Source organism: Ylistrum balloti, unplaced genomic scaffold (genome assembly GCF_031769215.1).
Source record: "Ylistrum balloti isolate Yb309-2 unplaced genomic scaffold, AGI_CSIRO_Ybal_v1 Utg369724, whole genome shotgun sequence".
Classification (NCBI taxonomy): Eukaryota; Metazoa; Mollusca; class Bivalvia; order Pectinida; family Pectinidae; genus Ylistrum; species Ylistrum balloti.
This window is the reverse complement of record NW_026781942.1, coordinates 672,328-685,417: the sequence shown is the minus strand read 5'-3', so window position 1 is coordinate 685,417 and position 13,090 is coordinate 672,328. Positions and strand designations below refer to the sequence as shown.

General features: G+C 36.7%; 1 protein-coding gene across 1 annotated transcript in view; it reads right to left on the bottom strand.

Moving 5' to 3' along the window:
- Nucleotides 1-11,076, bottom strand: part of LOC132565490 (polycystin-1-like protein 1) — a 153,002-nt gene extending 141,926 nt beyond the window's left edge. Inside the window, exons 1-2 of the mRNA XM_060230141.1 lie at nt 10,970-11,076; nt 1,837-1,963 (exon numbers count right to left, since the gene is read on the bottom strand). Of these exons, the coding sequence (XP_060086124.1) occupies nt 1,837-1,963; nt 10,970-11,076 (234 nt within the window). The remainder of the gene's footprint in view (nt 1-1,836; nt 1,964-10,969) is intronic.
- Between the last annotated feature and the right edge of the window lie 2,014 nt (nt 11,077-13,090).

The following is a 13,090-nucleotide window of genomic DNA, read 5'->3' as shown; positions in this document are numbered from 1 at the left end:
ATGGTAATTTGTAGAATACAGGTGTCTTTTAGTGATGACAATTTGTAGAATACAGGTGTCTTTTAGAGATGACAATTTGTAGAATACAGGTGTCTTTTAGAGATGACAATTTGTAGAATACAAGTGTCTTTTAGAGATGGTAATTTGTAGAATACAGGTGTCTTTTAGAGATGGTAATTTGTATAATACAGGTGTTTTTTAGAGATGGCAATTTGTAGAATACAGGTGTCTTTTAGAGATGGTAATTTGTAGAATACAGGTGTCTTTTAGAGATGACAATTTGTAGAATACAGGTGTCTTTTAGAGATGGTAATTTGTAGAATACAGGTGTCTTTTAGAGATGACAATTTGTAGAATACAGGTGTCTTTTAGAGATGGTAATTTGTAGAATACAGGTGTCTTTTAGAGATGACAATTTGTAGAATACAGGTGTCTTTTAGAGATGGTAATTTGTAGACTACAGGTGTCTTTTAGAGATTAAATTCAGGTGACCTTTAGATGCAGTCATTTGTAGAAAACAAGTGTCCTTTTGAGACTGGCAATAGTTAAATAACTGTGGCCTCTAAAGACAGGTATTAAATACATGTGGTCTCTATAGACAGACATTTGTAGTGTACAGGTGGTCTTTATAGACAGACATATGTAGTCTACAGGTGGTCTTTATAGACAGAAATATGTAGTCTACAGGTGGTCTTTATAGACAGACATATGTAGTCTACAGGTGGTCTTTATAGACAGACATTTGTAGTCTACAGGTGGTCTTTATAGACAAGCACCTGTTGAATGTGGATGGCCTTTATGACAGGTTTGACTCTATAACACTGAATATCCTTTGTCTAATAACTACACATTTTTTCTAAAATTCAAATTCATTCACCAGGACTTTACAGATCTTTTTAAATTTACCAGGGAGCCAGCACCAGGTCTTACCAGATCTGATTAAATTTACCAGGGAGCTGACACATAACTCAAAGTAAGGAGTATGGCCAACTACTTTACAGGCCAATGAAATCATGTTAGCATTTGTTTGTGGTTTAACAATAACAGCCATGTATATTAATGGAGTTAAATGAAGATGTGCTTTTTACCAGAACAATACCATATAGAGAGAATATAACATCTTATGCAATGATGAATATGGTAAATGACTTAACTCCTTGGATCCAACAACACTGGTTTATTCTATCAAACATCTTAATTTGTGGGTAACTTTATTAGTATTTTAAATCTTCATTAATGGGGCCCTGCTCTCTAACCACATGAAAACCATAATCTTCATTTATCAAATACTTAATTTTCTTGACCACTAGAATTTTCTATTTTAAATTCTACTAAAATCACATCATATCTACTAAACCACAGACTATTTCAATACTAACACTTCAACCTGTTGTAAAGGGATAAAATAACGGGAGCACATATCCAAAGAAGAAAAGGAAAAATTGGCTTTAAAATATGTGAGTGACATTTCCTCATTGTTAAGAAGCATAAACAGACCCCAGTAACCTTATCAACTAAAAATATTCACATACGTTTCTTGTGACTTCAATCCCAAATCCAACAAACTGAAGTCATCAGTACATCTACCTGAGGTTATGATTAGTAAAGGTTATTGTGATCTCCTGCAATGTCTAACCTCATCTGATCTCACAAATTCCATCACTGTTACATCATGTAATAGCAAAACACATAAAGTATGCATATTTGTGGATGAGTCTCCATCCCCCCAGGTAATGTGTGTCTGCTGTGGTTACCTGAGCAAGGTATATCACGACTTTATAAACATGGTTTGAATGAACACAAGTCATAGTTATATCTAAGTGAAATAATGTTTACCTTGTCCATGACACCATAAGAGGTGCCAGTGATGTTACGGCCACCACTCAAGGACAGGAGAGACCATTGGTACATAACATCTGTTCCTGATTCAAGGCTGGCCTCCCAGAAATAATCCTTGTACAGTCTGAAAAATAAGGAAATTAATTGAAAAATAGTACCTGATTTAGGTGTTAGAACTTGCATCCATAAGCTTCTGATTTAACTACGAAAAGCAAATTAGATATGATTTGTAATTGTAGTATGTAAAGCAACATCTATAAAACTACTATAGATGTTACTTATGTAAAGCAACATCTCTAGGACTAATAAAAACGTTACTTGTGTAAAGCAACCCCTCTAGAACTACTATAAATGTTATTTGTGTAAAGCAACATCTCTAAGACTAATGTAAACGTTACTTGCGTAAAGTAACATATTAAGGACTGATGTAAATGTTACTTGGGTACAGAATACCTAGAGGTGTTGTACACAAAAAACACTAAATCTAGCGGTCCTCAAAACAACAACTTTAGGAATGCTATAATTTTCTCTTTTTGTGTGTGTGTAAAGCAACACCTTTAGAACTGATTTAAATGTTACTTGTGTAAAGCAATATCTCTAGGACTAATGTAAACGTTATTTGTGTAAAGCAACACCTCTAGGACTGCTATAAATGTTACTTGTGTAAAGCAACGCCTCTAGAACTGCTATAAATGTTACTTGTGTAAAGCAACATCTCTACGACTAATGTAAATGTTACTTGTGTAAAGCAACACCTCTAGGACTGCTATAAATGTTACTTGTGTAAAGCAACACCTCTAGAACTGCTATAAATGTTATTTGTGTAAAGCAACATCTCTAGGACTGCTATAAATGTTACATGTGTAAAGCAACACCTCTAGAACTGCTATAAATGTTACTTGTGTAAGCAACATCTCTAGGACTAATGTAAACGTTACTTGTGTAAAGCAACACCTCTAGGACTGCTATAAATGTTACTTGTGTAAAGCAACACCTCTAGAACTGCTATAAATGTTACTTGTGTAAAGCAACATCTCTACGACTAATGTAAATGTTACTTGTGTAAAGCAACACCTCTAGAACTGCTATAAATGTTACTTGTGTAAAGCAATATCTCTAGGACTAATGTAAACGTTATTTGTGTAAAACAACACCTCTAGAACTGCTATAAATGCTATTTGTGTAGAGCACCAAAAATGTTGATTATTTTCAAACAAATTGGTGTTATATTGCCATTTCAGAATTTTGGTTCTACCCAAACAATTGCCCCATTCCTGAACATGAAATAGTACATTTAGAGATCACAAATTCTGCACCATTGCTAAAGCTACCCTTTGACATTACAACTGTATTAACACTTATTTCTGTTATGTCTCCAAGCAAAGACTAAGTTTGGTTTGAATTGGCCAAGCAGCTCTGAGAAGAAGCTAAAAAAATATCAACAGAATCTGGTGACCTTGAAATCCATCTTAAAGGATCGTTAATGAAGAAACAGAGTTCCTGCTATAAAGACACACGAACCCTTCAAGTTGGAACTCTTCTGGCAAAGAAAATGAAATTATTCTTTCTAACAATTATTAAGCGGCATATTGCATTAATAATGCTTTTATCATTAAGGTACCATATGGCCTTTACTGATGCTTGTTTAATTATCAATGTATAAATCCAAAACTGATACTTGTTAGGTTAACCATGTTGACTTAGCAGATGCTTGTTACTTAAGGTAGATTGTTGCCTATAATGATGATTTTTAAATCAAGGAGACATAATGGTACAAGATGGCTTGCATAGATGTGTCAAATATATGCAAGATCACTAAAGATTGAACAGATTGGCCATAAATGTGATATTATTCCTCAACTTGACAAACATGAAGGAGGTATGTGACAACAACGAATTTGCTGCAATCTTAAAGAAGGAATTGGAGTCCGGTAGAAAATAGGCATAACCATGTTTGAAGAAAACCATGCTTGCCTGGATTATGTCTTTGAGCCATCTACAATACCTTTACAAATTCCATGAGCATTATGGGATGTGTGCATCAAATACTTGATTAATCAATGTTTGTAGTGTTTAAGGCCATATTACAAGATAGCATGGCTGGCATGTTCATTTGATTGAAACAAGACTTGGAATATGCTGTAGAGAAATGTCCTATAGTTTTGCTGTAGTTGCTTGACCTACTCCTGTGACCAATGTGAAGGCTAAAACAAGACTAGTAATATGCTGTAGAGAAATGTCCCATAGTTTTGCTGTAGTTGGTTGACCTACTCCTGTGACCAATGTGAAGGCTAAAACAAGACTTGGAATATGCTGTAGAGAAATGTCCTATAGTTTTGCTGTAGTTGGTTGACCTACTCCTGTGACCAATGTGAAGGCTAAAACAAGACTTGGAATATGCTGTAGAGAAATGTCCCATAGTTTTGCTGTAGTTGGTTGACCTACTCCTGTGACCAATGTGAAGGCTAAAACAAGACTAGTAATATGCTGTAGAGAAATGTCCCATAGTTTTGCTATAGTTGCTTGACCTACTCCTGTGACCAATGTGAAGGCTAAAACAAGACTAGTGTAATGACAATGACTTATTGACATGAATATATTTCCTGATTCTATGGTAATTGCAGAAATAACCACATCAATAATATTCTTTGGTGTAGAATTAGACTGATGTACAATGTCCCAAGGTGTGGTGGTTACTCCAGAGATACTATTATGTTGTGTAATAACCTCTAGTGTGATAGGCAATCAGTTGATATAGTTCTTTGTATGTGTCTGATTCCTACACAATCCAGCACCCCAGACCACCAATTAAATCTTGCTGTGGCTAGACAATGGAACATTGCCTCTCCATATCTGTACACAGTTGGAGGGAAAGAAAACAGAGACTATCAACATCCCAGCCTCAAATATCATCTTCAAGGTCATGACCTTAATATCATTTCCATGTCTTAGCATCAATTCCATCTACAATATCACAACCACAGAAACAAACTGCCAACTTTAAACTTCTCGATCATCTGCAAGGTCAAAGCCTCAAAATCATCTCCAGCATTTGAGCCTCAATATCTATATAAATTTCCTTCTGTATCTTCATACTATAGATCTAAAGTCTCTGTCTCCATATCTATATATATTTCCTTCTCAATCTTCATACTATAGATCTAAAGTCTCTGTCTCCATATCTATATATATTTCCTTCTCAATCTTCATACTATAGATCTAAAGTCTCTGTCTCCATATCTATATATATTTCTGCATCTATCTTTATACTATAGACCTAAAGTCTCAGTCTCCATATCTATATATATTTCTGCATCTGTCTTCATACTATAGATCTCAAGGAACTTAACACCCACATGGTAAGACAGGTGATGTCCCCTGTACCTTTTCATATCCATTCCAGGCATCAATCAACCCATCCACCCCCCTGTACCCACTCCCACAAAAACACAGGTGTGTGTTCTACCAGTGCACCACCCGACCAGAGTGGAAGCCTCAATATCTTGCTAAATCTTTTACCCTACCTTCTCTTTATAAATCAAGGCACTATTTCCATTTCCTTGCACTAGTGTCTCTCAACATATTATCTTTCCCAATGCTCAAGAAAAATTTGCAAAAGATATCATACAAAGTTCATTTGTAACCAAATGCAAAAATCTTTCAAGAAATTTACATCAGAGAGAAACCTTGTCTTCAACCTGACAACAGTCATTACAAGTAAAAATTAAATCATGGCAGATTAAACAAAACATTCATGAGATTTTTCATGTCATTAAATATTTTATTACCTCTACAAAATATGAAATAGGGCAAACATGACGATTCCTCATCCTATAGGGGTCATAATTAGATAATTATGTTGACAATTAACCTGATCTCTCTACTGCTGCAGTTTGTTGTATAACATTAACACAGAGCAGTAAAAAACAGGCTGTAATTAAATGATGACATCATCTGATGACAGTGACTGCTCACTGTTTAATGATTGACACGTCGAAGGCTTTGGTTCAACTTAGCATTGGTTCCTTGTCTCCCTACCATGCTGACTCATTGGTTCACCAATGCTATGGTGAACCAGTGAACTGTCTGCCTCAAAAATACATTCAATTATATATATTCCCTTAACATCTACAATCTGGCAGTGTCAGCATGCAACATTAATGAAATCAAAGTATAGTATTATATATGTCATATGATATCATGACACAATCATAAATTACACAGGCCAGTAACAGGACCATTATACATATCATATGAAGTTTTAATGCTTGTATTCTAGCTAGAGATACTGCAAACGATGATCAACAATGTTATATCTAATTCTAAAATATCAATTGTGAGTATTATTCAGGATCATATCCTGCCAATGTAGCTAGATATAAATTTTGTTTCGTAATGTAACCTCGCACAGGAAATCAATGATAACATTGCAAAGTTTTTTAAGCCTTAACTAATAGCTTCATGTTACAGACTTAAGTATAGTCAATTACCAGTATCTTAGCTTTGTCTAAAATTTCCAAGAATTTCATCCATAAAGGAGATAACAATGTCAATCAAAGACAAAAAACTTCATCCCAAGTTGATTATATAACAGAGAGGGCTTCCCTAACAAGTAACAAAATCATAAACTCTTGTCAGAACACAGTACAATCTTGTGTTGTAAATTAACAACAAAAAAGCAATACAGATCATAATTTATGACAAGATATTTGGTTGTGTACTAATTACAGCGTAGTTAATCACTTTCAGTATGGTGGGATGCATCAACCAGCAAACAGAGCCATAAAACTTCCCCCTCACTACCAGGATATCCAACCATTGAGACACAAGGTGCCACACAAATCCCCCTCACTACCAGGACATTGTAACCATGGAGACAAAAGTTGCCACACAAATCCCCCTCACTATCAGGATACCCTAAATATTAAGACAAAAGGTGCCAGATGACAAATCCCTCTCACAAACAGGACACTGTAACCATGGAGACAAAAGTTGCCACAAAAATCCCCCTCACTACCAGGATACCCTAAATATTAAGACAAAAGGTGCCAGATGACAAATCCCTCTCACTAACAAGACACTGTAACCATGGAGACAAAAGTTGCCACACAAATCCCCCTCACTACCAGGATACCCTAAATATTAAGACAAAAGGTGCCAGATGACAAATCCCTCTCACTAACAGGACACTGTAACCATGGAGACAAAAGTTGCCACACAAATCCCCCTCACTACCAGGATACCCTAAATATTTAGACAAAAGGTGCCAGATGACAAATCCCTCTCACTAGCAGGACACTGTAACCATGGAGACAAAAGTTGCCACACAAATCCCCCTCACTACCAGGATACCCTAAATATTAAGACAAAAGGTGCCAGATGACAAATCCCTCTCACTACCAGGACACTGTAACCATGGAGACAAACGTTGCCCATAAATCCCCCTCACTACCGAATACCCTAAATATTAAGACAAAAGGTGCCAGTTGACAAATCCCTCTCACTACCATGACACTGTAACCATGGAGACAAAAGTTGCCACACAAATCCCCCCCACTACCAGAATACCCTAAATATTGAGACAAAAGGTGCCAGATGACAAATCTCTCACTTCCAGGACACTGTAACCATGGAGACAAAAGTTGCCACACAAATCCTCCTCATTACCAGGATACCCAACCATTGAGACAAAAGGTGCCACACATCCCCCTCACTACCAGGATACCCATCCATGGAGACACAAGCTGCCACGTGAAGCCCTCTCACTACCACTAAGTCATTTATAAAGGCCCCATTTTTTTTTTTTTTTTTATCAATTTATGACCGTAGCAGGGAAAAGCTTAAGATAATAATTAGTCGTGCTGGAAGGATAATAAGCAATATGCCCCAATTACAGACATTGAATATGAAAGCAGACTAGCTAAACTACACTGATTACCTGTATAATTGTATTTAGAGGAAAGTTTCAGGTTTAGATAGAAAGCTAGGCGGGTCCTGATTTTAGCATGAGCATGTTGGAGTCATATGAAAGTATGGAACATTCAGCAAGTGCAAAACATGTATACATTTTCTGCTCTGCTCCCCATTATACAGACATATGGTGTGTGTAGTGATCGAGCAGATGGTGGCTGTGTTTACAATGAAATAGAATACTTTACTTCCTAAACTGTTTTTTCTCTGTTTTATCATGTCATACAGGAACCCATGTTTTTTGAAATCAAAAGACTCAAAACTTTTCAACATAAACATCAAATTGTCTATAAGCTGATATTTAGTAATCAATGATGTGTTCTATGCATATAGAACAGAGAAGTAATGCTGATGATAAAGGCAAATTTCTGAGTCTAGTTTCCTAGACAATCAGCCTACACATCAAGAAAACACAAAAGCTTACACATATAGATATGTATAACTGAAACCCAATAAACTTATTAAAAGGATATGATTTAATGTTATCAAAGCTTGAATGTTTTCTATATACATGTAAATAAACCGAATCAAATCAGTTGGTCCAATATCATGTCTACATGCTTTAGAAGTGTGACAGAAAAGTCAAACCAATGAACACATCAAAGCTGACCACATGCTGCTTTGAAAGTGATTTCAGTTCCAGCTAACATATATATCAAAGTCTGTATGAAATTTTGTTACATAATACTTCTATCAACTAGAGGTCAAATCAGATCACCCAGGAAATTAAACTCACAGAAAATTGTTTATCAGTGTGATGTTTTATATCCAAAACTAGACAGGAATAGAAATCTCCTTTCAATAAGTAGTTATATATTTTGATGAATATATGTAGAAGTTGAGAGTACATGTCGACTTACTACTATCAGCTAGTTTGAATCCCAGCAGTGGCTGGGGTTTTTTTTTTTATTACTCTTTCCTAGTACAGATTTGGTGTCATGACCACTCCAAGGGTAGAAGCTATAGGAGATTGAGATGCTTCCTTGGAGATATCTGGCCTGGGTTGTTGTCTTCATGGTTGAAGACTTTGTAAAGGAGTGTAGAAGTTGAGAGTACAGGTCACCTTTCAACCATCTGCTGAAGGGAATTTCCCTTTAGTTGAGCTGTAGAGTGCCTGGCTAGAGACTGAAAGGTTGTTAGTTTGAACCCCTGTAGTGGCAGGGTGTTTTTTAGTATTCCTTCCTAATACATAGGAACAGTGAATGACCTGGTACATATATTAAAGAATGAACTTTGAAGTCAAGTAGAAGTGAGCTTATGGACTAAGGAGGTGAACCCTCCTTTAGAAATATTCTTGAAATCTAACACAAGCTTGAAAAAGGGAAATGACCTTTTCCTTCCAAACCATTCCAGAAATAAAGAATTTGAAGTCAAGTGAAGGCTTGGACGAGAGAAGTGACTTCTCCCTCAGATATATTCTTAAAATCAGTGAAAAGAAAAGTACAAGCCTGGACAAGAGAAATGACTTTTCCCACAGAAATATTCTTGAAATTTATACAAGGAACTTCAGGCCAAGTGTAGCCTTGGACAAAAAAGCTCTCCTAAGAAACATCCTCGAAATCCAAGAATGAAATTTCTAGAAAAGTCTAAGTTTGGACAAGAGAAATGGCTTCTCCCTCAGAAACATTCCTGAGATCTGCCAATGAAATTTGAAGTTTCCGCTGGCTTAAATGACATAAGATGTGAATTAACTAGCAGGAATATTACTAAGTTACACAGCTTGCTTGTGTTTATAAACATATCGGAGGAAACAGATGGCAGGAATCGTTCCTTTCTGTATATATGCAGGAAATCACACATACCTAGGACTTACACTCCTGTATTTTGTTTAGCTTTCTAGGTTTTACTTTCTCATTACATACGTAGCCACTGTCTTGTTTTTACCCTACCTCAAATTATTTCAGTATTTCTTAGCTTTTACTCTTTTATTTTTGAAAACTTATTTACTTTCAGAAGAATAATTATATATATATATTCTACATAAAGGAAACATCCACTTGATTTGTACATGGCATATCATATTTCAAAAGAGAGAAGTCATTTTATGTAATAAAGTAATCAAATGTCATACATGGCAATAAAATCAAATGCAATAATATACCATTTCCACTTACGTGTAGAGAGATACCCGAATATTTTGGGTTCATAACTTTGCAATAAATGCTGATAGTTATTCTGCTGTAAAGACTATAATTACTAATGCCTGCTGTCCACGGAATCCAACAATGGAAGCCTCTATACATCAACCTTTAGGTACCAGTGATGGCCTGATTCAGAAGTGCAATGACGGGGAGGAATACATTCAGATCCTTCCTAAAGTATTTTGTTTGATGTTGCAAGCCATGTACAATAAATCGCTATCCTTTTAAACTATCAAAAGTGCATGGCACCACTCTACAGTAAAATTTAACACATTTCTAGACTGTCTTCCTCTGTCAGGTCAATATTTATCTTGAAATTGAAGATATAATTCTATACGTATGATACTCCTCAACTCAAAGTACAAACACTTAAAACCGGAAACTTGGCTCACCTGTAGCATTTTTAACACATGATGCCAATTTAATGTGAATTTGATACCATTGTATCTGATGCAAGGTATGATTGTAGTCTACCTACAGAACACAGAAGTTCAACAACAAATCATAATAAATTGAGGCCAGGGTAGAAACCTACAGATAAAATGGTGAAAAAATGTAAACCCTAAGCCAGAAATAAAACCCCTGCTTGGTAATAAGCCCATCTATGGTCAGTAATATTACCAACAAGTCCTTTAAAAAGGCCAACATTCTGACTTGGAATCAGATGTAATATGGCTGCCTGGACTCTAAGCAGGAAAACTATAGCATGCTGCCTTCTACAGACTTAGAGAGATCCACTTAATCTAAAATAAACAAATAAATTGTCCCTAGTTTGGCAGCACTTCAGAAGCTTACACTTTTCAACAGAATTAAAACATATTAATATTTCATATTTTGTCTTTTCAAACATATGTAAAATTAGCTCTTATAAATAGCTATGTGATTTAATTATGTTAAAGCATATCATGAAAGACAAACCTAAGCCCAGATTTTAAAGATAAAATGTAAATGAAGACATTTTTCGGTATGTGTATGTGCATCACAGATTTGTTTCTAAAATGTAAAAATGTAAATCTTACATCTCAATTTTAATCATCTGAGGTCCAGTCAACCGTAAACCAGTGATGGTCTCCTGAACCAGAAGGAGGCTTTCAATGGTGTTTGAGCCAGCATTGTCGGTCACCATGGTTACAACAGTTTGATACAAGCCTGCTTCAGCAAATTCTTGGCTCCATCTGAAAAATAAACAGGAGCTGGTAATGAAGGTTGGTTGGGTATTGCCAGCTTGAGACTTCAAAGTAGCACAAATATAACAAGCTGGTTTTTACTAGAAAACATTAACAAGATGGATTTTATTTGATCAAACATCTGAAGGTCATAGCAGTCCTCAATTATCATTCATCTCTGACCTTTAAACATTCATTAAATCAAAATAATCAGTTTTAACTATCAATGTTGGTCTATTGCAATAATCATATTATCACACGTTATGGTGAAATCAGTAATCTTTATGAATGTCATTGCCAATTCTCTCAAAAATCATTAAATATACAACAAATTTTATCTATGCTTACAAACTTTCCAGAGATGAAATGTCATTTCTGCCAAACCATCATAGAACAATTCAATTGTTAGAAGTGATTAAAAAAAAGAATACCATAAACATGTAAAGCAGACATGTGTGATAATATGGTAATAATTTTTCCAGGAGTTCCTTCCTGTTGGTTTAACCAATTTAGAAATCTCCTTTCTAGTTTCAAATGTCAAGTAAATCCACATTCCCTTAATTTCTTTAGTGCAACAAACATGTCAACCCACACAGAATTCCAGTCATTAGACGTACCTACTTACAGGGAAATCACACTATTTGACCATGTCTATCCAAACAGAAATCCAGCTACAGACCATGTCTACCCACACAGATATCCAGCTACAGACCATGTTCCCCCACACAGATATCCAGCTACAGACCATGTCTACCCACACAGATATCCAGCTACAGACCATGTTCCCCCACACAGATATCCAGCTACAGACCATGTCTACCCACACAGAAATCCAGCTACTAAACCATGTCTACCCACACAGATATCCAGCTACTAGACCATGTCTACCAACACAGATATCCAGCTACAGACCATGTCTACCAACACAGATATCCAGCTACTAGACCATGTCTACCCGCACAGATATCCAGCTACAGACCATGTCTCCCCACACAGATATCCAGCTACAGACCATGTCTACTCACACAGATATCCAGCTACAGACCATGTCTACCCACACAGATATCCAGCTACTAGACCATGTCTACCCACAGATATCCAGCTACAGACCATGTCTACCCACACAAAAATCCAGCTACAGACCATGACTACCCACACAGAAATCCAGCTACTAGACCATGTCTACCAACACAGATATCCAGCTACAGACCATGTCTCCCCACACAGATATCCAGCTACACACCATGTTCCCCCACACAGATATCCAGCTACAGACCATGTTCCCCCACACAGATATCCAGCTACAGACCATGTCTCCCCTCAAAGATATCCAGCTACAGACCATGTCTACCCACACAGATATCCATCTACAGACCATGTCTACCAACACAGATATCCAGCTACTAGACCATGTCTACCCGCACAGATATCCAGCTACAGACCATGTCTACCCACAGATATCCAGCTACAGACCATGTCTACCCACACAAAAATCCAGCTACAGACCATGACTACCCACACAGAAATCCAGCTACAGACCATGTCTACCCACACAGATATCCAGCTACTAGACCATGTCAACCCACACAGAAATCCAGCTACTAGACATATTTTACCCACACAGATATCCAGCTACTAGACCATGTTTACCCACACAAATATCCAGCTACTAGACCATGTCTACCCACACAGATATCCACCTACATACTGTGTCTACCCACACAGAAATCCAGCTGTTAGATATATTTTACCCACACAGACATCCAGCTACTAGACCATGTCTACCCACACAGATATCCAGCTACCAGACCATGTCTACCCACACAGATATCCAGCTACAGACCATGTCTACTAACACAGATATCCAGCTACTAGACCATGTCTACCCACAGATATCCAGCTTCAGACCATGTCTACCCACACACATATCCAGCTACAGACCATGTCTACCCACAAAGATATCCAGCTACTAGA